At 44.8% G+C, this 27,500-nt stretch overlaps 2 protein-coding genes across 22 annotated transcripts in view; one reads left to right on the forward strand and one right to left on the reverse strand.

Moving 5' to 3' along the window:
* Positions 1-27,500, forward strand: part of LOC142503955 (complement factor H-like) — a 721,803-nt gene that overhangs the window by 259,864 nt on the left and 434,439 nt on the right. For 15 of the 21 annotated variants that reach the window (XM_075616940.1, XM_075616959.1, XM_075616947.1 and 12 more), the window contains 2 exons: positions 3,000-3,173; positions 7,138-7,311. The exons of 4 other annotated variants lie outside the window; for them this stretch is intronic. In XM_075616940.1, the coding sequence (XP_075473055.1) occupies positions 3,000-3,173; positions 7,138-7,311 (348 nt within the window). The remainder of the gene's footprint in view (positions 1-2,999; positions 3,174-7,137; positions 7,312-27,500) is intronic. 2 more of the 21 variants (XM_075616943.1, XM_075616948.1) reach the window with 1 other exon arrangement.
* LOC142503956 (uncharacterized) lies at positions 11,172-14,704 on the reverse strand. The gene has a single exon (XM_075616962.1). The coding sequence runs from the start codon at positions 13,521-13,523 to the stop codon at positions 11,682-11,684; it is 1,842 nt and encodes a 613-aa protein (XP_075473077.1). The 5' UTR covers positions 13,524-14,704; the 3' UTR covers positions 11,172-11,681.

A 27,500-nucleotide genomic window follows, 5' to 3' on the forward strand; every position in this document is an offset into this window, starting at 1 on the left:
ACACATATATATACACACACACACACACATATATAATCACACATACTCACCAGCTTGCTGTCACCACTGCTCCGGGACACAACCCCTTCCCCCTTCCCCCACAAGGCAGCGCAACCCCCCTGCATCTCCCGCACGGGCAGGGAGGCAGGCACAGGGATCGGAGCAGGACACATCTCCCGCTCCCCCCTCCCCCCCCCCCACAAGGCAGCGCAACCCCCCTGCATCTCCCGTGCGGGCAGGGAGGCAGGCACAGGGATCGGAGCAGGAGGGAGACACATCTCCCGCTCCCCCCTCCCCCCCCCCCACAAGGCAGCGCAACCCCCCTGCATCTCCCGCGCAGGCAGGGAGGCAGGCACAGGGATCGGAGCAGGAGGGAGACACATCTCCCGCTCCCCCCTCCCCACTGGCGGCGCAAGCCCCCTCCATCTCGCGCAGGCTGACAGCCACAGGGATCGGGGCAGAAGGGGGCACCACACTGCGGCAGATCGGGAGCGAGCACACGTCACTGGGAGACTCATGAATATTCATGAGTCTTCCACTGACTGCCGGAGGCAAATTATAAACAAATGCCAGCTTTTAATACGTCACAAAAATTTCGACGATCAATACATGGAGAACGGATTGACTGACAGCTATACAGTTCTTTAGGTAAATAGAGATTGCACACATTAAACTATTAAAGTAAAAAAAAAAAAAAAAAGACTGAACTGCAGCTTTAAGCACTACTCTGAATGCAGTAGATGCCGAGTAAGATTTCGGCGGTGCGCGGCAGAAACTCTTAGCGAGAAAAGCACCAAAAAGCTGCGCCAATCCAAGAAGGCACCAAAAAACAGCCGAGAGCCGAACATTTCTGCTGCTAGTGAAATTGCTGTGTTATTCTACTGTTGCCAGCGCAGCTTGACTTTTATAGCATGTCATTCTGAACTTCTTACATGTGCTGTTTATAATAAAAGACAATAATAATGTTCGCCAAAGGTTTCAGTCTTGTGAATGAACGTCTATTTTTTGTGCTTGTGAAATGTAAAGCATGTCTACTTCTACAGCGCAACATGTGCAGAGAAGAGTACATACCAGTGTCACTGCGGTTTCATTGTGCCGTGAATAAGTGTAGCACTTCAGAAATCGTTCATGTAAAAATAATTGTACTAACTCACCCGCATCTGCAGCTGAAGATATGTTTCCTAAGTGAAATATGGGCACAAAGAGACATGTCACAATGTCTACATATAATTATTAATTTATGTGAAGAATTAAATGCCCTCGCAATGCAACATTAACCGTCTGTTCCTATGAATAGTGGCTATGTACAATGTGTGCAGTCTGAGGTGGAAGGTGTTCAGATATTTGAAATTCATTTGTGCCTCATAGTCAAAAGTCCTGGATTCATGTGCACTGTTATGCCTGTACATATGCTTTCAGCATGTCTAATGTCAAGAATGTTAGCTATTACAGATCAAACATTTGTGTACATCAAATGTGTCCTAATGCATTAGGATGACACACATTGTAACTGTAAGCTTGGCAAAAGAGTCCGACAGACAGACACACATGTACATGAAATGTCACAAGTCACATGCACACATGTATCACCTCTGAACGTGTCAAAGAACAGGAGACACAAGTGTGGTAAAGCACCAGGTATGTTTCTAAAATTATTTAATGAGGGACAGCGCAGTAAAAACTTTGCTAATGTCAGTAGCAGCAAGAAACTCACTGCCGTGAGTAACAGAATGCTTTAAGCAAGAAAGAGGTTTTTTTTAATTATGTGCCGAGGTAGACGCCACATTCACCTAGAATATCGATACATGCCGTGATCCGCCACTTGCTGCATGACCGCGAAGCGCTGCGCCGTGTACGCGCAACATGTGGAACTCACCATTTCACTCACAATCGCCATTTACAGCATTTAGCGGCAAATACCCGGCAAAAAAAAAGGAGATCTAATTGCGCTGGCGACAGGCACATCTCGCAACTTACTGCATAGGCCCCATAGACTGATATTGGAGCCTCTATTTGTTTCCTGACGTATATACCAGTGACTCCTAAGTTAAAGTACCCAACATATATTTCAACCTTATAATGTCGCTTATATTAACAGGTTTTTTGTTGAGGATTTTAACAAAACAATCTGTCTTTGTGTGATCTTTCTTTTTGTCCAGTTGTGTGTTTTATTACCTAGATTTCTGTACGGGATCACAGTTGGTTCGCAGACTGACAATAGGGGAAATACTGAACATGGGGTCTGTTTTTGACATTGCTGTAGCGCCCAACTGTCTACTCCAATCTTATTGGAAGGAAACCCACCCATGTGCCAATGTCTACTGGGGTCCCTCCCTTTATACAGTAACGTCCCTTTTAAGCAGCATAATCAACTTGACCCCATTAACCCTTTGAGTGCAGGAGGGGCCGTGGGACCAGATTGCTACATAATCGCTCCATCACTGATGACGGAGAGGAGGAGGAGGACCATCTCTCTTCCATTCCCCATCAGTGCAGATTCACACAGGACTTTATCTCCCCTAGTTCAACGTGCAGGATTGTGTTACGTAGTTACTACATCATAGGGCATCTGGAGTGCAGGAGCACATGCCGTAGTAGCTATGTCTTTGGGTACTCAACGGGTTAAATTAATCTACATCATTTTTCTGGGCCCTTTGCTTAGGTCATACTTTTATCTACCATCTTCTATAGTAAAAGTGAATGTTTCTGCTCCTGCGTGTAGTATCCACCTAATCCCTTACTATTAAACACAGGGTTTATTAGTGAAGCAGCAGAAGTGAAACACCCAAATCACTTCAATGTACACCCTTTTATAACATGTCATATTATAATAGGAAGGTGTGTGTGTGTGTGTGTGTGTGTGTGTGTGTGTTCTCTATCTAATTCCAAAGACAGAAACTGACAGGTCATTTTACTGCTAACTGAGCCTTTCATTATTTGAGCAAAAAATCAGCAGCCTGAGGGAAAGTTTATTTAATTTCTTACTTTTTTTTTTTAAGAAACGCGGTGCACTATACCAAGAAATAGTAATTTTAAACCACATCCCAACAAGAGCAGCTACCAAGTAAATGAGGAAGTGAGATTCTTTTGTGATGGAAACTTCAAGTTAACTGGATTAGACAGAAGCCGGTGTTCTGCTGATGGTTGGCATCCACAATTACCAACGTGTGAAGGTAACTTAAACCCTACATCTTCCTTAAGTTACTTCCCCTAATATCTCTTCCATCTTCCTCTGCATAATGCCCATGAACTGTGTAACTAACTACTAATATTGCATGACTCATTCTGCTCTCTGCCATGTGTCAAAAAGATGTGGACGGTGTTCCCACAATAATATAAATGTGAAAAAGTGGAATAGTACAGTAGTGAATAAACATAAAATATACAATATATCTTGGGCTGAAATTTGCTCTGGAACCTCCGGTGAGGACTAGTCTCCAGCAGTCCTCTATAAAAACACTTCTCCTCCACGATCCAGAGGGAGCAGGTTTAACCCAAAAGAGAAAAACACTACAATAGTGCACACTATATGTAATGGTATGGGACTTGTTGGTGCTGCTCATTCTGCTCTCTGATCAACTAAGTTGGACTGAAATGTCAAAATAGCAAATCTTTTGTACGAGGTAAAAGTCCATAGTTGTCTGAATACAGTACTTCTGCTTAGTGCATATAGATATGAAGGAGTTCCAACAGGTAGTCCAGATTACACAGGAACTTTCTCAGTTGAAGCCCTGTGTAGGAATCTTGTGGGAGTCCGTGTCCTGGAAGATGTGGGATTTGTGCTGTTAGGAATACTTTGTTTCCTTACTCGATTTTGGGATCTTTATACATCTATCCTGCAATTTTTTATTATTATTACATTAAAGAAACTTGACGAAAAATATTTATTTTTTAAAGTGAAAGGGGTCTGGTGCGTTACTTTCATGAATGGAAGATCCGCCTGATCACTAATTATATTAATTGGCCAATAAAATCGTTTTTAACGCCATTAGTTACAGAGTAGATGACGACCCATTTGGGTAACATTTGTTTCTATCTTCAGTGAAGATAGTAGTGTGACCTTGGCAGGGAGTGGTGGGCTATAGTGCATGGAATGGTGGGCTATAGTGCATGGTGGGGGACTATAGTGCATGGATGTATCATGCATTTACAAATGTCCATGCGATAGTTAAAAAATAATCTGAATGTGCTTGTATTTATTCTTATTGTCTGATGTTTTCTGTACTGAGCTTTCAAAAAACGAAGTATTAATCCACCAACATGTTATTTCCGTTTCCAATTCCTCACATTACCATGCATCATTATGTGCAGGAATGGTTGTTGTTCATAAGCAAGGTTATTTAACCATAATAATATTCAGACTTGCTTCAATGTATGTATGAAATAAAGTGAGTAGTTATAACCAGCTGAAGATCTTTGGTATACCATCAAATTTAAGCTTGCTATGAAGTATGGGAGTATGGGAGGCTCTGGTGAAGTGGGAGAAAGTGTTTCTTCACTGAAGGGGTGGTGTTTTCATGGAATAGCCTCCCAGCAGAGAGAGTACAGGCTAATATAATAAGATCATTATAACATTCTTGGGATGAACACAATGCTCTTTGAAATCTAAAAGAAAACAAAAGATCTAACAAGGTCTGAGATTTTACCGCAGATCAGATAAAGGGCAGACTGAATGGACCTTATGATTCTTACAGAAACAGCATCAATTGCTGTAAGTCTACAACATCTCTACTTTATGAAGCTTAACAAGCTCACAGTGAATCTTCAATTGGAGCTTATCAAGCTCAAAACTGCATAGTAGCTTTAGGTCCTAGAAACTCTTTGGCAGTAAACTGTCATGTGTTCTCCTAATATTGAAGGAAAACAATATTTCTATGTGGTAGCACAAATGCAGTTTCATTGGTTTCAGCTTCTACTATTACATTAGTCCCCATGTGAACCTATATTCATTCATTGACTGTTTGTGAGATATATGACAAACATTGGTCATAAATAAAACATGGAAACACAAAGGACCAATCTCACAAACAGACCGCTTGTGTCATGAAACTATGCAAGTTATACAAATTAGCAAAACGCAACCCAAACCACAAGCCTGAATCTCATCCTGGGAGTACCCCTATAGCCCCACCCCCTCCCAACATTGCCCACAATTTTCAATTTGGCCCAGTATCCGAAGAGGAGATTACACAAGCGCTTCTCAAATTAAAACTAAGCAGCCAATGTGGACCTGACTTACTACAATCTAGGTTCCTAAGACTTGGTGCCCCAGCAATTGCCAAACCAATTGCTTCCATAGTCAACTCTATCCTGTCTGCTGGCCATATCCCTAAGACCTGGAAAGCTGCCAGAGTTGTCCCAATCTTCAAAAGTGGGGACAAAAACACTGTCTCAAACTACAGACCAATCTCCCTTCTCCCAATACTATCCAAAGTCATGGAAAAATGTGTCCACTCCCAATTAAGCGATTACTATAACAAGACAAATTTTCCTAGCTAATTCCAATCTGGCTTTCGCCACAAACACTCTACCGTAACTACCCTGCTAAAAGTTTGCAATGAAATCCAGTGTGGAATGGAACGGGGTCAACTCACTGGTGCAGTATTCCTAGATTTTGCTAAGGCTTTTGATACTGTTGATCATGCTATCTTGCTCAACAAACTCCAGAGCTCTGGAATAGGGAAGCATGCTTTAAACTGGTTTCAGTCCTACCTATCAGGTAGATCCCAACATGTGTCCATCTCTGGCGCTAACTCTAACCCCCTGGCTATCACCTGTGGCGTCCCGCAAGGCTCTGTTCTGGGGCCCCTACTCTTCTCAGTGTTCATCAATGATCTTCACACAGCTTGTCAGGAAGCCTCAATACACATGTATGCAGATGACACAATCCTATATGCACACAGCCATAGCCTCTCTGACCTTCAACACATACTTCAGTCTTACTTTTTCAGACCCGAAAACAGGATTTCCCAAAACAAACTGTTTTTAAACACTGACAAAACTGTAACAATGGTGTTTGGGACCAAGACTAAATTTTTAAAGCTTCCAGCGACTGAGCTCAGGATTACAACCAACGCTAACACCACCCTAACTCCTGTTACTAGTTTTAAATACCTGGGCATATGGTTTGACTCCCACTTAACATTCGGGATGCACATTAATACCCTGACAACCAAGACCTATGCCAAACTCGGGTACTCTACAGGAACAAATCCTCCCTAAGTCTCCTGGTCAGAAAACGTATCGCACAGCAGATGCTAATGCCAATTATCGACTATGGAGACATAGTATATGGCTCGGCACCTCAAACCCACCTTAGCAAACTTGACACCCTCTACAACTCAATTTGTCGTTTTGTTCTCCAATGCAACTATAACACACATCACTGCGAAATGCTCAAAGAACTAGATTGGTCATCACTCGAGTCTAGGTGCAAAGTTCACCTTTCCTGTCTTGCCTTCAAATTCTTTATGGGCAAGCTACCCAGCTTCCTGAACAAGCTCCTCCCCCCTACCACATGCAGCACCTATCACCTGAGATCAGACTCCAATAGACTGTTCATGGTCCCAAGGCTCAACAAAGTATCCGGTCGCTCCTCCTTCTCTTACCGTGCACCCCAAACTGGAACAACCTACCGGAGACTCTTACATCCACCACCAGTCTAAATTCTTTCAAATCTAAGGCTGCCACACATTTTAATGTGGTCTGTAATTGTTTCATACGCCCATAATACAAATTATCTTTAACTGTGCATGCTATGTCTTGTATATAATGTATACCCTGCTCATTATGTAATTGTATTTGTAAACATGTATTATTTGTCTTAACTCTGTGCCCAGGACATACTTGAAAACGAGAGGTAACTCTCAATGTATTACTTCCTGGTAAAATATTTTATAAATAAATGATGTATTCACAAGTTAAGCAGGTAATGTCATAAATCCAGTTGTAGATACGGTATTCTGTCATATTTTAAAGGCTTGAGATGTATGTGTATTGTCACATTTCTGCATCCCACTACAAATGAAAAAAAATAACCTCAATATTTTATACAGCTTATCCAAACTCTAATTGACACAATAAAGACAAGTCTGGTGGAAATAGAGAATGTTTTGAAAGCCTCTCTTTCTCTTTTAGAAATTAGGTGCACCATTCCAAGCACAAATACTGTAATAGGAAACTCTAAAGACCAGAGTTACAGAATTGGAACAGAAGTAACATTCTCCTGTCCAAGGGGTTCCACATTGAAAGGGAACACAAAAAGTCGGTGTTCTAAATCGGGCTGGAGTTCACCATTACCAACGTGTCAAGGTAACTTAAAACCCAGTATCTATTCTATTTATCCTGTCTTTCTATTTCCTTCTCCAGCTTGTGGAACGCCCACTTACTGTAACAGCCTCTGACAGGCGCCCAACTGCTATCACTTTATAATCTGATCTGGAAAGAGCATGGATTGTGTTTCCAAACTTGATTTATTATTTTATTATTAATTATTTATTAAGATTTTTTTTTTTTTTTTATATAACTTTGGTTTTATTTTGTTTTTTTTCCAAAAGCATACATAAACAGTCATAGTATCTGAAGTAATGTTACAATAACACATCAATCCAATTAATCCCGTATTTCAAAAAATCCAAGGAAAATGGGGGGAGAAAGGGGAAGACAAGAAGGAAGGGGATGGGGGGGGGGGGAGGGGTGTGGCGCGGGTCTGTCTACCCTTGGGTCTATTCGTATTTGATATTCTTGTCTCCTATCGACTCAATAACATTGATCCTGGCTGATCTTCCTCACCGGATGGGTGAACTAGTCTCCAAATCTGGCTATTCGCAAAGGGCGTCTAGCGTCATATCTACATCTAATAGCACCCATTTCAGGCCACTATCAAGGGAGAACGCATCTGTGACTATCAAAGCAAGATGGTATCTCTCTCTACTCCCGGGATGTCTGTCTGGGCCAACCAAGGCGTCCTGGTTTTTAGGAAATTTTCGCCAGTGTCATTAAATAAACTCGTTAATTTTTCCATCTGGCATACAAACCAAATTATGTTCCGAATCTTGGGAATTGGTGGAATTTCGGGTTGTTTCCATAATGCTGCGATCTCACACTGCGTTGCTGTTGCGAAATATGCAACCAATTTATTACTTGTTTTATTCAAACCCAGCGTCGGTCTGTTCAGGAGGAACCGCCACGGGTCCAAGGGGATTTTGAGGTTAAAAATCCTCTGGAGCCAATCTCTAATCTCTCGCCATAGCGGTCTAATCCGCGGGCAAGACCACAGCATATGTAACAGGTCAGCTGTTGCTCTGCACTGTCTGGGACACAGCGGGGAGTACCCTGGTACAAATTTAGATAATTTCATGGGAGTGTGATACCAGCGCATTAACACTTTATATGCGTTCTCCCTTAATGTCGTGCAGATAGAACTCTTAGCAGTTGCAGTAACTATTTTAGCCCAATCCTCCTCATCCAATATTTCCCCTATGTCCTTCTTCCATTGATCCATGTATTTTAGTTTTCGATTAACTTTTACCCGTGAACCGATCACTTCTCTGTACAGTTGCGATGTGAGTCCCCTAGTATCAGTCTCAACTAGACAGAGCTTTTCAAATGTGGTTAATGGCGGTCTAGGGGTAATACTATTATTAAATGCTCGCATTTGGAGGTATCTAAATATCTCTGTGAGGGGGAGGTTCTTATCAGCTCGAATTTGTTCAAAGGGTTTAATATATTGTCTCCCCTCCAGATCTCGAAGTCTATGTATGCCCAATTGTTTCCAAATTGTAAATTCCTTTCTGGTCAAGCCTGGAGCAAAATCCGGATTGCCCCATTAAGGGGTCATCAACGAACCCCTAGATGAAAGTGTGCACTTAATCTGTTGGCCTCCCAGATAGCCAGCGAGTTAACCATTGAGGCCAGCGGCTTGTTTATCAGCTTCAAGGCTGTTTTGGGTAACCAGATCAAGCTTTTCAACTCTATTGGGGAGCAAGCTTCACTCTCCAATGCTACCCATCTCTTCGAATCAGGGCTTGTGTGCCATTGGGAGATTTGGCATAATTGTGCCGCTTTGTAGTAGGACAACAAACAAGGTACCGCCAGCCCCCCACCAATGTTGTTTTTTTTAGAATCATACCCTTTACTCTCGGCTTTTTCCCCTCCCATATGAATTTGGTTATAGCAAACTGAAGTGAGAGTATGTCCTTCAGTCTAAGTGGCACCAGCAGCGACTGAAACAAATAAAGGATGCGTGGGAGGAGATTCATCTTTATGCTATATATCTTACCGATCCAAGATATTTTAAAGGCCGCCCACGTCCTAATGTCTACCTTCACAACGCGGATCAGCTTGGGATAATTTGCTTGATAGATACCGTTGTAATCTTTGGGAATGAGCACTCCTAAATATTTCACTCCTTGTTTCGGCCAATTAAAATTGAAGTTAATTTGAATCAACTTTTCTGTCTCTTTCGGGAGGCTTATATTCAGAGCTTCAGACTTGGATTGGCTAATCTTGAAGCCTGAGATGTTATGAAATTTCCCTAACAAGTTGAAGAGGTTCGGTAAGGAGGTAAGAGGACTCGGGATCGTCAACAACACATCATCCGCGTAGAGTGCCACTTTGTGCGTCGGTCTCAATTCCCCTCACATCGGGATTATTTCTGATTTGGGCTGCTAAGGGTTCCATGCACAACGCAAATAAAAGGGGGGGATAACGGACACCCCTGTCAAGTGCCACTTTTCATTTTAAAGAGATCCGATGGGAAACCCTGATGTATTAACTTTGCAGCCGGACCCCTTTACAGTGACAGGATCGCGTTACTCACTCGATCCCCGAACCCAAACTCTCCAAGCGTGGCTGTCAGATAAGGCCAGTCAATCCTGTCAAAGGCTTTTTCTGCATCCATACTCAACACCATAACTGGAATCTTACGTGTATTGGCTATATCTATCAGATCAATAATCCGTCGTGTGTTATCTGCGGCTTGTCGACCCTTAAAGAACCCGACTTGATCTGGGTGTATGAGTCTGGGCAGGATGTGACTTAATCTGTTGGCCAGTAATTTGGCATAAATTTTGATATCGGTATTAATTAGTGAAATGGGCCTGAAGCTTGAACAATCTAATGGGTTTTTCCCAGGCTTATATATTACTGAAATGGACGCTTGGAGCATCTGCTCCGGGAATGCGGCACCTTCTTGCATCGCATTAAACATTCTGAGGAGATGTGGCGCCAGAAGCTTAATATATTTTTTATAATAGAGATTTGAGAAACCATCTGGCCCAGGTGACTTAGATGGTTTGAGGTCCTGAATGACCTGGGTAAGCTCCTCTGTAGTAAAATTAGCCCCTAATATTTCCCTTTCCGAACCACTCAATCTTGGTAGATGTGAGCTCTTCAGGAAATCCCTCATAGCTCTTTTCGTTTTACCGTTATGTGCCACCTTTTCCCCGTTATAAAGATCCTCATAAAAGCTCCTGAATTCCTCCACTATAAGTTTTGGGTTAGCTGTTGTGGCCCCTGTTTTTAGCCTTAGCCCCCGTATGCTATAATTTGGGTGCCTATTCCTCAATTTGTTATCCAGCAAGGTATCCAGTTTATTTGCTTTTTCATAAAATAGCCTCTTGGACCAACTCAGTGTATTGTCTGCCTGGGAGGTTAAGACTAGATTAAGCTCAATTCTAGTGTTATGAATTTCTTTGAGAAGAGCCGAATTATGACCTTGCTTATATTTGAGTAGCTGTTCCCTTAGTTTAGATTGCAAAGTGATCATTTTCTCATTTCTCTCCCTTTTTCTTTTTGCCGCCAGCTTAATTAGGGTCCCTCTCAGGGTTACTTTGTGTGCTTCCCATAAAACTGAATGGGACTGAACACTACCAGTATTAATTTTGAAGAATTGATCCATTTCCCTACCAATTACTTGTTCTAACTCTGGAACCTTTAATAGTGATTCATTAAGTTTCCAGTTTGCTCCCGGCCTGTCCAGGAATTTTTGAGTGCACCGTAGCTCTATAGGCGCATGATCCGACCATGAAATATCATGGATCCCTGAGTGGGGGATCTTTGGGACCAGTCTGCTAGAGACAAAGAAGTAATCGATTCTGCTGTAGGTGGTATGGGAGTGGGAGAAGAAAGTTGTCACGGGAGACTCCTGTGGCGGGTAGGATCTCGGTGGCCGGAACAGCACGAGCGTAGTAGGGGTCACAAGCAGAGGTCCAAGGCAGGCGGCAGGCAGCGAAGTCAGGTACAAGCAGGGGTCCGAGGCAGGCGGCAGGCAGCGAAGTTAGGTACAAGCAGAGGTCGGCAACGAGGAGACTGGAACAGGACAGGCGGGGCAGGACAGGGACTAAGAACAGGGAGCAGGGACTGAGACCGGGGAGCAGGAATAACCAGGGACAAGCCAGATTACTAGCAAGGGCTTTTACTGTGAGCAGACTCAAATACAGGTACAGGAAACAGGTCAGGATCAAAGACAGGCATGAGCATACTGCAGGAGTCTGACTAGCAAGCAAAGGCAAAAGCAACAGACAGGAAGCAAGCTACTGTATAAAGGACAGAGACAGGAGCAACAAGAAGACAGACAGACAGAGGAACCCAGAGCCAACAGAAGACAGCAGCACACCCAGTGGACAAGGAAGCTATGGCTAGGCAGGAGGTCTAGGCAATCCTGACATTACTCCCCCCTCTCAGGAGCGTTCTCCGGACGATCCTCCAGGCTCTTCCCGGAGGCCTTGATGAAACGGCGACTCAAGGTGACCCACCTCTGGTGGCTTGTCAGTGGGCAGAGGGTACTCCAGATCATTGTCGTGCACAATCTGGAAGTTCTTCACAGATGCGTGTGTGACACGCCCGTGGAAGTTGAACACGTAAGACTGAGTGTCATCATTCCACACGGGGGCCTTATTGTGCAGCTCGATGATGTTCTCCTGACACTTGTTCTGCCATTTAGACAGCAGGCTCTCCGAATCATTGTGTGGCTGGAAAGGGATGCGCTCGTGATTGAAATTCTTTCCGGGAATGAGAACCGCCATCTTCCGGGGACCCTTAAACCCGAGGACGTTAGTTTCATAGCAAATAGCCGCCAGTTCTTGCCGGGACGCTGCATTCTCTGACTGTCCCTGAGCCCTGGCTGGGCTAACACCGCGGTCAAACACTGTAAACTTGGTCCCCATTAGGTTGGATCGGAGTTTGCCAGTAAAACTGCCCGCCTCCCGGGACATGTCGGTCGGATCAATAGATATCAAGTAGTTGGACGTTTTACTCTTCTTTCTCTTCCTCCCAGCGAGAAGAAAGAGCTTGTGGTTTTCGTCCCGCTCCAGGTGCATGTAATAGGTGGGGTACAGTCCTCGGTCCATCACTTTCTTGTCTCGGCTGATCCGACATCTGACGGTGACACCGCGTGGCGCGGGGCGCAGAACAAACTCCTTCAGGTCGCCCACTTCCCCCACGTCTCCAGGAGGACTGAGAGGGGATGTCTCTGTGGAACCAGAGTCTGAAAGAGACTTTCTGCTGGAGGCAGAACCGGGCCGTGCTCTCCCAGACCTCTCCTCCTCCAGCGAGGCTCTGGTTATGCTCAGTGTGACCTTCAGCTCCTCATTTTGTTCTTTGGGGACACACTGGGTACTCAAATACTCTTCCAGCATCTTTATCTTGTAGGCAGTCTGGAAACTTTCCTCCTGCAATACTCGCTGTCTCTCTTCAGCATTCACCCATCTCTCCTTGGCGTCCTGCAGATGTGCACGTAGTTCTCGCAGCTGACTCTGCAGCATATTCTCTGCCTGAGTGCGCCGCTCCAGGGAGACACGTTCCTCTTGCAGCACTCTCTCTGCATTCTGCAGTGCTGTCTGCATATCCAACTTTTCCTGGGCCAACTGCTTCTTCTCCTCTCCTAATTCATGGAGTTTCTTATCTCCTTCACTGACCTGGACACAGAGATTCTTGCACTTCTGGGTTACCATTTCAAAACTGCTATTTAATCCTTCGAAGATCTCTCTCAAAGAACGTAGTTCTATGTTGAAGTGGCAATTCTTCTCCTCAGAGGCTTCCAGTTTTGCGCCAACTTGAGCCATGAAATTCTGGTACTGCGCATTATCAGCATAGGCCTTCTCCAGCTTACTTGACAGGATTACCCTGTCCCTCTCCAACTGCTCTCTTTCTTTCTCCTGGAGAACACACTTAGCAATTGCTGAAGATAGACAGCTTTGTAGTGCAATCTTGGCCTCTTGCTCCTTATCTAAACGTTCAAAAAGACAATCAATCGCTTTCTGTGCAGCTTGAAGCGTCTGAGTAGGAGCATCTTTCTTCTCTTCCACTATTCTTGGGCTACGTCTGTGAGTTGCCTTAAGCTGCAGCATATCTCTTTCATCAAATGCAGACTCTGAGGTTAAATTTTCATTCTTAATTCCTTCTGCAACTTCCACAGTAATGCCTCCCTTCTTCTTCTTCTTCTTCCTTGCTTTGAGAAGTTCTGAAGAATCAGTGGTACTGTGTTCACATTTACTGCTCAAGACTGTTTGAGTGGGAGCCATAATTAAACCACACTTCCCAAGACACCAGTAAAGAGGAAATGTGTTTTTAAAACAGAAGCATTAGAATGAACAACAGGAATATTAGACACAGAGAGACACAAGATAGGAGAGCTGACCCTTAAAGACTTTAACATCAGTCACAGAGATTATAAATGCAAGGAAAAAACATAGACAGAGAAACCTGCAGTTATATCTGAATCTTTAGGCATTAGGCATAGGGATATCATACAGACAGAGAAAACCTGCAGTTACATCTAAATCCTTATGCATCAGGCGTAGGGATATCATATAGACAAAGAAAACCTGCAGTTGAATCTGAAACTTTTGATATCAGGCATAGAAATATCATAGACAGCAGGAAACTAATACAGAGAAAACTTATAGTTAGATCTGAAACTTTTGACATTGAACATAGGAATATCAGATAGAGAACCCTGCAGTCAAATCTGAAACCTTTGATATCAGGCGTAGGGATATCAGACAGACAGAGAAAACCTGCAGTTACATCTAAATCTTTATGCATCAGGCGTAGGGATATCATATAGACAAAGAAAACCTGCAGTTGAATCTGAAACTTTTGATATCAGGCATAGAAATATCATAGACAGCAGGAAACTAATCCAGAGTAAACTTGTAGTTAGATCTGAAACTTTTGACATAGGAATATCAGACAGAGAACCCTGCAGTCAAATCTGAAACCTTTGATATCAGGCGTAGGGATATCATATGTTGCAGAGAAACAAACTTTAGGGGAACTTGCAGGTAAACCTGAAACCTTAGAACCAATCATATGAAAAACTATAGATGCAAGAAAATCAAAGCATGCAGCAACAAAATAATGGGAGCACTTTTGTCTTTTGAAATGAAGACCCTGTGAACAGCAGTAAATCAAGGTAACCGTCCTAAATAGAAATGTGAGTCTGAAAATCTGCAGTGGCCCACCCACAATGCAGAGACAATTCTTGTCCAGGTAATGAAAGTCTCAAAATGGCAAAAACAGGTACTGCAGGGAAGGGTCTTTTTTATAATAGGGAATTCTTCTCAGGGAGAAAGTGGCACAAAAAACCCTGCAGAAACCTTTGCAAAAATAAACATCTCAAAGAAAGCTGCAATAGTCGGTAGTAACAGTTCTAGTCTCAGAAAAAAAATGTTTTTTCGTTATGAACGCAATAATTCTTGCAGAACACTTAGGGGCCTATGCAGAGAGCAGCGAATTTTCGAAATTCGCCATTTTTTGGAGATAATCGCGCAGAAAACAGCAGAAAATGGAGATTTCCGAAAATCGCGCCAATTTTTCATTTCTGTTTGTAAAACTCGCCTCGCGGCTGGCGAGAACCGCAATCTCGCCAGTTTAAAATATATCCGTATGCAGAGAGGCGCGAACGGCATCTAGCGGCTGTTCGCGCCAATAAAATGGCGCGATTGTCTCCGTTTTGCCTCGCCAAAAAAAACTGGCGCTCGCGGCCATTGCAAAGGGAAAAAAAAAGGCGCGAATTTGTTTTTACATGTTTCCGAAGCGCGCATCTCGCCAATTTAAACTCGCCAGACGCATCCATGTTAAACATAGCAGAATTCGCACTTTTCTGCATATGGAGATTAAAACTCTCCAAAAAAGCTCCTTTTTATGAAATTCGCCATTTTTAAAATTCGCTGCTCTCTGCATGAGGCCCATAGCAGCAACGACAAAAAAACCTTTCAAAATCCCAACTTGGATTTCCAAAAAAGAAACGAAAGTACTTATCTTCAACCATGCGGATGTGGTCTGCTGCAGCAGGCAGGAAAGGGTGCAGGCAGAAGAAGAATCTGTTCCAGCGAGATCCAGAAGTGGCCTTTGCTTTCTGTCACGGGAGACTCCTGTGGCGGGTAGGATCTCGGTGGCCGGAACAGCACGAGCGTAGTAGGGGTCACAAGCAGAGGTCCAAGGCAGGCGGCAGGCAGCGAAGTCAGGTACAAGCAGGGGTCCGAGGCAGGCGGCAGGCAGCGAAGTTAGGTACAAGCAGAGGTCGGCAACGAGGAGACTGGAACAGGACAGGCGGGGCAGGACAGGGACTAAGAACAGGGAGCAGGGACTGAGACCGGGGAGCAGGAATAACCAGGGACAAGCCAGATTACTAGCAAGGGCTTTTACTGTGAGCAGACTCAAATACAGGTACAGGAAACAGGTCAGGATCAAAGACAGGCATGAGCATACTGCAGGAGTCTGACTAGCAAGCAAAGGCAAAAGCAACAGACAGGAAGCAAGCTATAAAGGACAGAGACAGGAGCAACAAGAAGACAGACAGACAGAGGAACCCAGAGCCAACAGAAGACAGCAGCACACCCAGTGGACAAGGAAGCTATGGCTAGGCAGGAGGTCTAGGCAATCCTGACAAAAGTATAGTCCCTTTCTAACGGATGCATCTCGCTCCAGATGTCTACCAGTTGGCTATCAGCCAGCCCTCCCTGTAAGGCTTCTATGTAACTTCTCTTGTTGGGTTTGTAGGGGCCTGGAATGATCTATCCATTTTCGGATTAACCGCCACATTAAAATCTCCCGCCAATATTATATCTCCTCTAGCAACCAATCTTAACGTTTGAAATAACTTCTTTAAGAAAGAAGGATCCTGCTCACAAGGGGCATAAACCGTAGCCAACGTTATTGTCTGGGCTTGTATGGTTCCCACTATCACTAGAAACCTGTCGTCCCTGTCTCTCTTAACCACCTCTTCTATTAAGGGGAGATTATTATGAAGCAGGATTGCTACCCCTCTCTTTTTTTCATTCTTTGCGGAAGAAAGATAAAACCTCTTGAAGCTCATCCCAATATTTGGGGGCGCTTTTAGTGCTGAAATGAGTCTCCTGGAGTAGCACCACGTCCGCCTGCTTACGCTTGTAATCTGCCATAGCCACTCTACGTTTGCCCGGACTGTTCAAACCCTTAGTATTGTGGGATACTATAATCGGGTTGGAGTTCACCATTACCAACGTGTCAAGGTAACTTAAAACCCAGTATCTATTCTATTTATCCTGTCTTTCTATTTCCTTCTCCAGCTTGTGGAACGCCCACTTACTGTAACAGCCTCTGACAGGTGCCCAACTGTTATCACTTTATAATCTGATCTGGAAAGAGCATGGATTGTATTTCCAAACTTGATTTATTATTTTATTATTAATTATTTATTAAGATTTTTTTTTTTTTTTTATATATAACTTTGGTTTTATTTTGTTTTTTTTCCAAAAGCATACATAAACAGTCATAGTACTGTATCTGAAGTAATGTTACAATAACACATCAATCCAATTAAACCCATATTTCAAAAAATCCAAGGAAAATGGGGGGGGAAAGGGGAAGACAAGAAGGAAGGGGATGGGGGGGGGGAGGGGTGTGGCGCGGGTCTGTCTACCCTTGGGTCTATTCGTATTTGATATTCTTGTCTCCTATCGACTCAATAACATTGATCCTGGCTGATCTTCCTCACCGGATGGGTGAACAAGTATCCAAATCTGGCTATTCGCAATGGGCGTCTAGCGTCATATCTACATCTAATAGCACCCATTTCAGGCCACTATCAAGGGAGAACGCATCTGTGACTATCAAAGCAAGATGGTATCTCTCTCTACTCCCGGGATGTCTGTCTGGGCCAACCAAGGCGTCCTGGTTTTTAGGAAATTTTCGCCAGTGTCATTAAATAAACTCGTTAATTTTTCCATCTGGCATACAAACCAAATTATGTTCCGAATCTTGGGAATTGGTGGAATTTCGGGTTGTTTCCATAATGCTGCGATCTCACACCGCTTTGCTGTTGCAAAATATGCAACCAATTTATTACTTGTTTTATTCAAACCCAGCGTCGGTCTGTTCAGGAGGAACCGCCACGGGTCCAAGGGGATTTTGAGGTTAAAAATCCTCTGGAGCCAATCTCTAATCTCTCGCCATAGCGGTCTAATCCGCGGGCAAGACCACAGCATATGTAACAGGTCAGCTGTTGCTCTGCACTGTCTGGGACACAGCGGGGAGTACCCTGGTACAAATTTAGATAATTTCATGGGAGTGTGATACCAGCGCATTAACACTTTACTGCTGCGGCCGAGTTTATTCGAGCATTTGCCCGTACTCGGCCGCAGCAGTTACCTGGCGCGCCGGAGGGTGCCGGGCGCGCGCCGAAGCAGCGGAGGAGAGGCCCGCCGATCGCGGCTTCCCCCTCTCCTCTCCGGGTCCGCCGGGTCCCCCGGAACCCCCTGCCGCCGTCCCCCACATCGCGGGACACCAGGGCTCCCTCGGGGAGCCCTGGACGTGCGTGCAGGGGGCGCAGGCTCCCAATGACGCGTGACCGCGCATCGGAGACGCGCGGCACGCCGAGGGGCTGCCACTTGCAAGCCGGGAAATCTCCCGGCTTGCGGTACTGGCCACACTGCAATAAAGTGTGTCGCCAGTGTATATGCATTCTCCCTTAATGTCGTGCAGATAGAACTCTTAGCAGTTGCAGTTACTATTTTAGCCCAATCCTCCTCATCCAATATTTCCCCTATGTCCTTCTTCCATTGATCCATGTATTTTAGTTTTCGATTAACTTTTACCCGTGAACCGATCACTTCTCTGTACAGTTGCGATGTGAGTCCCCTAGTATCAGTCTCAACTAGACAGAGCTTTTCAAATGTGGTTAATGGCGGTCTAGGGGTAATACTATTATTAAATGCTCGCATTTGGAGGTATCTAAATATCTCTTTGAGGGGGAGGTTCTTATCAGCTCGAATTTGTTCAAAGGGTTTAATATATTGTCTCCCCTCCAGATCTTGAAGTCTATGTATGCCCAATTGTTTCCAAATTGTAAATTCCTTTCTGGTCAAGCCTGGAGCAAAATCCGGATTGCCCCATTAAGGGGTCATCAACGAACCCCTAGATGAAAGTGTGCACTTAATCTGTTGGCCTCCCAGATAGCCAGCGAGTTAACCATTGAGGCCAGCGGCATGTTTATCAGCTTCAAGGCTGTTTTGGGTAACCAGATCAAGCTTTTCAACTCTATTGGGGAGCAAGCTTCACTCTCCAATGCTACCCATCTCTTCAAATCAGGGCTTGTGTGCCATTGGGAGATTTGGCATAATTGTGCCGCTTTGTAGTAGGACAACAAACAAGGTACCGCCAGCCCCCCGCCAATGTTGTTTTTTTTAGAATCATACCCTTTACTCTCGGCTTTTTCCCCTCCCATATGAATTTGGTTATAGCAAACTGAAGTGAGAGTATGTCCTTCAGTCTAAGTGGCACCAGCAGCGACTGAAACAAATAAAGGATGCGTGGGAGGAGATTCATCTTTATGCTACATATCTTACCGATCCAAGATATTTTAAAGGCCGCCCACGTCCTAATGTCTTCCTTCACAACGCGGATCAGCTTGGGATAATTTGCTTGATAGATACCGTTGTAATCTTTGGGAATGAGCACTCCTAAATATTTCACTCCTTGTTTCGGCCAATTAAAATTGAAGTTAATTTGAATCAACTTTTCTGTCTCTTTCGGGAGGCTTATATTCAGAGCTTCAGACTTGGATTGGCTAATCTTGAAGCCTGAGATGTTATGAAATTTCCCTAACAAGTTGAAGAGGTTCGGTAAGGAGGTAAGAGGACTCGGGATCGTCAACAACACATCATCCGCGTAGAGTGCCACTTTGTGCGTTTGTGTGCCGGTCTCAATTCCCCTCACATCGGGATTATTTCTGATTTGGGCTGCTAAGGGTTCCATGCACAACGCAAAAAAAAGGGGGGGATAACGGACACCCCTGTCAAGTGCCACTTTTCATTTTAAAGAGATCCGATGGGAAACCCTGGTGTATTAACTTTGCAGCCGGACCCCTTTACAGTGACAGGATCGCGTTACTCACTCGATCCCCGAACCCAAACTCTCCAAGCGTGGCTGTCAGATAAGGCCAGTCAATCCTGTCAAAGGCTTTTTCTGCATCCATACTCAACACCATAACTGGAATCTTACGTGTATTGGCTATATCTATCAGATCAATAATCCGTTGTGTGTTATCTGCGGCTTGTCGACCCTTAAAGAACCCGACTTGATCTGGGTGTATGAGTCTGGGCAGGATGTGACTTAATCTGTTGGCCAGTAATTTGGCATAAATTTTGATATCGGTATTAATTAGTGAAATGGGCCTGAAGCTTGAACAATCTAATGGTTTTTCCCAGGCTTATATATTACTGAAATGGACGCTTGGAGCATCTGCTCCGGGAATGCGGCACCTTCTAGCATCGCATTAAACATTCTGAGGAGATGTGGCGCCAGAAGCTTAATATATTTTTTATAATAGAGATTTGAGAAACCATCTGGCCCAGGTGACTTAGATGGTTTGAGGTCCTGAATGACCTGGGTAAGCTCCTCTGTAGTAAAATTAGCCCCTAATATTTCCCTTTCCGAACCACTCAATCTTGGTAGATGTGAGCTCTTCAGGAAATCCCTCATAGCTATTTTCGTTTTACCGTTATGTGCCACCTTTTCCCCTTTATAAAGATCCTCATAAAAGCTCCTGAATTCCTCCACTATAAGTTTTGGGTTAGCTGTTGTGGCCCCTGTTTTTAGCCTTAGTCCCCGTATGCTATAATTTGGGTGCCTATTCCTCAATTTGTTATCCAGCAAGGTATCCAGTTTATTTGCTTTTTCATAAAATAGCCTCTTGGACCAACTCAGTGTATTGTCTGCCTGGGAGGTTAAGACTAGATTAAGCTCAATTCTAGTGTTATGAATTTCTTTGAGAAGAGCCGAATTATGACCTTGCTTATATTTGAGTAGCTGTTCCCTTAGTTTAGATTGCAAAGTGATCATTTTCTCGTTTCTCTCCCTTTTTCTTTTTGCCGCCAGCTTAATTAGGGTCCCTCTCAGGGTTGCTTTGTGTGCTTCCCATAAAACTGAATGGGACTGAACACTACCAGTATTAATTTTGAAGAATTGATCAATGTCCCTACCAATAACTTGTTCTAACTCTGGAACCTTTAATAGTGATTCATTAAGTTTCCAGTTTGCTCCCGGCCTGTCCAGGAATTTTTGAGTGCACCGTAGCTCTATAGGCGCATGATCCGACCATGAAATATCATGGATCCCTGAGTGGGTGATCTTTGGGACCAGTCTGCTAGGGACAAAGAAGTAATCGATTCTGCTGTAGGTAGTATGGGAGTGGGAGAAGAAAGTATAGTCCCTTTCTAACGGATGCATCTCCCTCCAGATGTCTACCAGTTGGCTATCAGCCAGTCCTCCCTGTAAGGCTTCTATGTAACTTCTCTTGTTGGGTTTGTAGGGGCCTGATCTATCCATTTTCGTATTAACCGCCACATTAAAATCTCCCGCCAATATTATATCTCCTCTAGCAACCAATCTTAACGTTTGAAATAACTTCTTTAAGAAAGAAGGATCCTGCTCACAAGGGGCATAAACCGTAGCCAACGTTATTGGCTGGGCTTGTATGGTTCCCACTATCACTAGAAACCTGTCGTCCCTGTCTCTCTTAACCACCTCTTCTGTGAAGGGGAGATTATTATGAAGCAGGATTGCTACCCCTCTCTTTTTTTCATTCTTTGCGGAAGAAAGATAAAACCTCTTGAAGCTCATCCCAATATTTGGGGGCGCTTTAAGTACTGAAATGAGTCTCCTGGAGTAGCACCACGTTTGCCTGCTTACGCTTGTAATCTGCCATAGCCACTCTACGTTTGCCCGGACTGTTCAAACCCTTAGTATTGTGGGATACTATAATCATCGACATTGTGCATCGTCTTGTTTTTTTACTAAATTCTATATCTCTACTGTAGAACCTTTTTACCCGGGGCTCCCCTGGTCCATTTACCTAGACCGGGGCTAGATCCCGCATCACAGGGGAAAGGGTGGGAGAGGGAAAAAAGGTAGGGTAAGAACAAAACAATTGAGGGGCCGAGGCTGACCATGGTCAACAACGGTCCCTTTGCCCAAGGGCCTACCCTATGCCTCGGGAGGTCCAGGAGGGACCCCCCGATCCCCAACCGCCGTCGGGGGTTTGGTGCCGAGGGACTTGTCTGTGCAAGAAGGTGACACACCTCAGTGCACAACTCGAGACGCAGGCAGCCGACCCAGGCGGTCCCTAAACCGGCACCCTCCATCAAATAATGATATGAAATGTTTTCATTCAAACTATGTACATGAATAAACCAGTGTGGGTACAATACGTAACCTATTTACAGTGAACCTGAACAATTCCCCGGACTTCTAATCACCCTAACCCTTCGTGCTCGGAGTGATCTTCATCTCTGCGGCAGAGTCCAGTGCGGTCAACCTTCCTCCCGCTTCGAGGCCCGTTTCAATCGGGGGTTCTGCCCTCCTATATACGTTATATATTGTGTTGGCTGATCTTCTAACCTATTTCCAACTAGGCCCCAGTCCGTTAACACCCTCTCCCCTCCGGGTGAGTTCCTTGTCTATTATGGCTGCCCACCCTCCCCCCTCCCCTTTCCCCCCTCCACATCTCTACTGTCTTTTAGATAGGATGGTAAACTGGTAACATAAGGTCTTAAAATTGTATCCACATACTGGCTTACTTTTTCAGTAAGGTTACCCATACCCGATACTATGGGTCTTCCGGGTGGTGGATGCTTGCTTTACTACGCAGGGAGGCAAGATGGATCTACAATTTGGGAACATCATCCCCACAAAGATTGAACGAAGGCTTACTTTTCAACTCCTTCATTTAACTTTATTTACCTTACTGCATACATATCACACTGTAAACTGTATGTTTCTCAAATTTGAGTAGTATTGGCATTGCAGCACAAACTGTAGCCCGTATCTATACTTCAATACAACTTAGATACAAACTAAACATACTACAAACCGCTTGTCTCTCTAATTTGAGCAACATTGGCACTGCAGCACAGGTGGTAGCCCAAAACATTGTAACAGCATTACTAAAACACTGAGCCGTTACTTAAACAAGATACAGCAACAATGTATGCCTCTATTCAATGAATATGATCAGGCATGGCAATGTAGGGCTGCCCCTAGTGGTGACTTTGCAACTCATGTCAACATAACTCACCAGTGTGATGTCATGCCTCATTAGCATGAAAAACGTATCAGCCAATCACAGTTGTCCTTCTAACAGGTTCAACAACCAATCAGTGCAAGGCATTGGGTATACATGAAGCAACAGGGTCGCGTCCTCCATTAGCCCAAAGTCTTGAGAAAGCAGAACATCGCGAAACGATCGTCGACGGGGCTATTTTAACTTTGGCAGTGTCAGTAATATTTCATCCTTATAGATACTTACTTTCATTATGGCTGCGATTTTGAGGTGAATGGCTCGTAACGCCATCGATATAGCTTGATAGCTTACATTGCGCTCTCCTTCTAATACCCAACGGAGGCTATTCAGAGGAACTTTCACAAGTTAGCAGCATTGCTACAACAGCAGCTCTCATGCTGGTAGTACCTCCATCAGCCAAACAATATAATGCGATCTGAATCCCCACTATAGAGGTTCAGAACTGATATATTTCATAGCTGCAGCAATCTGGTAATTTCTCATATATAGTGAAGCCTGACTACTCCTATACAGAGCAAGAACCTCACCTCAATATCGGATGAGACTTACCATTCACAGCCCTACACCATCTTATTCCTCTCCCTGGCCAAGGGGGGAATTCAAGTAATGATCTACACTATTATAGTAATTTTACACTGCCACTTTGAGACCTTAAATAAGGGTCTAATCTATGATAGCGATTTGCTATTTCAGGCACTGTGCCAGCTACTAGACACATAGGGCTCTATGCACTAAGCGCTGAAAAAATATTTTCGGCAATTGTTGCCGATAGCCATAATTTTGCCGATTTGCCCTCGCAGTATTCAGTAAGGGCCGAATCCATGCCGATCCCTGCCGAATCACTGCGAAAGCAAAACGCAGATGAGCCGGCGATAAATAAACCTGGGTCCCGATAACCTGCCTTTAGGCTGTTTCTGACGATATGTGTTTGCAGCAGAGAGAGACCCGCCGCTCTCTCTGCGCAAACATCGGCAAAATAAAAACATATCAAAACAACTTTTATTAATAGTGTACATGTGCAGGGGGTCCCCTGAGCTGAACCGCATTGGTTTCAGGTCCGGGGACCCCCTGCTTCCCGAGATACAGGCCCCTTTATGAGGTGCCGGTATCTCTCTGTATTTAAAGGTCCCGATCACATGACCGCAGAATGTAAACAAAGCAGAGAGATACCGGCACCCCCTAAAGGGGCCTGTATCTCGGGAAGCAGGGGGTCCCCGGACCTAAAACCAAAGCGGTTCAGCTCCGGAGACCCTCTGCACATCTACACTATAAGTAAAACACATATATAAATAAACACTCATTCGTTACCTTTGCGGCTATGTGCTACGGTAACGAAGCAGCATGAATGTATTTTTAATAATAGTGTACAATGAGCAGGGGGTCCCCTGAGTTGAACCGCGTTGCTTTGTGGACCAGGGATCCCCTGCTTCCCGAGTTACAGGCCCTGGTATGTGTCATCGGGTGGCAGTGTCGCCGCCATCTTTATAGCGTTCCATTCGCGCTGTGTCCGCTATAAATATGTTGGCGACACTGTAACCGATGCCCCAAAACCGGGGCCTGTAACTCGGGAAGCAGGGGGTTTCTGAGCCACAAATCAATGCGGTTCAGCTCAGGAGCCCCCCTGCTTCCGCACAATATTATTAAAAATAATCGTCGTTACCGAACTCTTCCTATTCCTCCCTCTCTTGCTTTTCCCTCCTTTGAGGCTCACACTGTCCAGATTTTCTCTCCTCTCCCTGTCCATGTGGCGGTCATCTATCGCCCACCTACCTCTACTCATCCCCCTTCTGCCTTTCTCTCTCACTTTGAATCCTGGCTCTCTTTCTTCCTCTCCTCAGACTCCCCTGTTCTTCTCCTTGGGGACTTCAATTGCCACATTGATGACCCCTCTCTCCCTTGGGCTTCCCGCTTTCTTTCTCTAACCTCTTCTTTTGGCCTTCAACAGTGGACTGCAGCCAGCACCCACAAGTATGGCCATTACTTAGACCTGGTTTTCACTAAGAACTTCTCTCTCTCTCCGATTTCTCCATTTCCCCTTTTCCTCTCTCTGACCATCATCTCATCTCATTATCTCTATCTCGCTTCTCCCCTTCTCCACCTCCATCTACCCCCCGGTTCTGCAGAAACCTGCGCTCTATTCACTTACCTGACTTTTAGTCCACTTTACGCTCCTCCCTCTCCTCTCTCATCTCTGCTACAGACCCTGACAACCTGGTCAGGAACTACAACTCGGTCTTGTCCTTGTCTCTTGATCTACATGCCCCGCTTTCTCTCTGCCACACTCGCCCTTCTAACCCTAGACCCTGGCTAAATTCCCACACACGCATGCTGCGTTCCTCCACTCGTTCCTCTGAACGCCTCTGGAGGAAGTCTCACACTCTTGCAGACTTCCTTCACTACAAATTTATGCTATCCTGTTTCAACTCTGCCCTCTCGCTAAAGAAGCCTACTTTTCTGCACTAATCAACATGCACAAGTCTAACCCACGCCGACTGTTCTCTGTCTTTGATACTCTACTCAAACCACCCTCAGCTGCCTCTCCTTCCTCCATCTCCGCTCAGGACTTTGCTGACTATTTTAAGGAAAAGGTGGAATACATACGGCAGAACATCCCCTCTGTTTCTTCCTCCCATCCTACACCTCTTCCTAACTCGCCTCCTGCCTTCCTTGACTCTTTTTCCACTGTTTCAGAGGAGGATGTGTCGCTGTTGATGGCCTCTTCTCCCTCTACCACTTGCCCTCTTGACCCAATTCCCTCCCATCTCCTAAAACCTCTTGCTCCTACTATAATCCCTACGCTCACACACATTTTTAACTCCTCCCTCTGCTCTGGAACCTTTCCATCCTCCTTCAAACATGCAACAGTCATACCATTACTCAAAAACAGCAAGCTTGACCCTACCTGTCTTTCTAACTATCGACCTGTCTCCCTCCTGCCTTTTGCCTCTAAACTCCTTGAACGTCTTGTATTCTCTCGCTTGCTCCATTTTCTCAACACCTATTCTCTCCTAGACCCTCTACAATCTGGCTTCCACACTGCTCACTCCATGGAAACAGCACTCATTAAAATAACTGACGACATCCATGCTGCCAAAGACAGAGGTCATTACACTCTGCTCATATTACTCGACCTCTCTGCAGCATTTGACATCGTGGACCACCCTCTCCTCCTTCACACTCTCCATACTCTTGGTATTCGGAACAAAGCTCTATCCTGGATCTCATCCTACCTCTCCCATCGTACTTTCAGTGTCTCTTCTGCTAACACCTCCTCCTCCTCTATTGATCTCTCTGTGGGGGTACCCCAGGGCTCTGTCCTGGGACCTCTTCTCTTTTCTCTGTACACACTCTCTCTAGGTGACCTAATAACATCTTTTGGGTTTAAATATCACCTCTACGCTGACGACACACAAATATACTTTTCAACACCCGACCTTACACCTGCTGTACAAACCAAAGTTTCTGAATGTCTCTCTGCTATATCATCCTGGATGGCCCTCCGCCGCCTTAAACTCAACATGGCTAAAACAGAGCTCCTCATACTTCCTCCCAAACCTGGCCCTACTACCTCCTTCCACATTACTGTTGGAACTACGATCATTCACCCAGTAGCCCAAGCACGCTGCCTAGGGGTCACACTCGACTCCTCTCTCACATTCGTCCCTCACATTCAAAACATTTCTAAAACTTGTCGCTTTTTCCTCTGCAATATAACAAAGATACGTCCTTTCCTCTGTTGCTCAACTGCTTAAACTCTGACTCAGGCCCTCATTCTCTCCCGTCTTGATTACTGTAACCTCCTGCTGTCCGGCCTTCCTGCCTCTCACCTGTCTCCCCTACAATCTATCCTAAATGCTGCTGCCAGAATCACTCTACTCTTTCCTAGATCTGTCTCAGCATCTCCCCTCATGAAATCCCTCTCCTGGCTTCCGATCAAATCCCGCATCTCACACTCCATTCTTCTCCTCACTTTTAAAGCTTTACACTCTTCTGCCCCTCCTTACATCTCAGCCCTAATTTCTCGCTATGCACCATCCCGACTCTTGCGTTCTGCTCAAGGATGTCTTCTTTCTACCCCCTTTGTATCTGAAGCCCTCTCCCGCCTTAAACCTTTTTCACTGACTGCCCCACACCTCTGGAATGCCATTCCCCTCAGTACCCGACTAGCACCCACTCTATCCACCTTTAAGACCCACCTTAAGGCACTTGCTTAAAGAAGCATATGAATAGCACTGTGAATATTCTGAATACATGATACATAAAGCTTGGCCCCCTGCAGACGCACTTACCAGAACTCCCTCCTACTGTCTCTGTACGTTCTCCCTACCTACCAATTAGACTGTAAGCTCCTCGGGGCAGGGACTCCTCTTCCATAATGTACGTTTATGTCTAAAGCACTTATTCCCATGATCTATTATTTATATTATCTGTTATTTATTTGATTACCACATGTATTACTACTGTGAAGCGCTATGTACATTAATGGCGCTATATAAATAAAGACATACAATACAATACAATACAATAAATGCTGCTTCATTACCATAGCGGATAACCGCTAAGGCAATGAAGGGGTTAACGCATAATAGCATGTTTATTGGAGACATTTGCCCCCAATAAACATTGCAATAAACAACATACACCCCCTGTGTATTTAAAATACATAAACAACAATAAATACATTAAATAAATATAGCACTCACCCATTTCCGGCTGCCACGATGAAGGCCATCCTCCTCTTCATCCTGCCCATGCCCCCTCTGCTGCTGCAAAACAGACACAAGAATGAAAACATCCAATGTAATGTCCCCTAACACCTTAATCACCATAGCGGTTATTAACCGCTACAGTCATTAAGGGGTTAACCCACCCTCACCCACCACTCGGGACGCCTACATACCCTCCCACACTAACCCCCCACTCCGTGCTCTCTCTG

The sequence above is a fragment of the Ascaphus truei genome, chromosome 10, assembly GCF_040206685.1.
Source record: "Ascaphus truei isolate aAscTru1 chromosome 10, aAscTru1.hap1, whole genome shotgun sequence".
Taxonomy (NCBI): domain Eukaryota; kingdom Metazoa; phylum Chordata; class Amphibia; order Anura; family Ascaphidae; genus Ascaphus; species Ascaphus truei.

Coding starts and splice junctions, on each gene's coding strand:
- LOC142503956 (XM_075616962.1), bottom strand. CDS start 13,523: ATGGCTCCCACTCAAACAGTCTTGAGCAGTAAATGTGAACACAGTACC.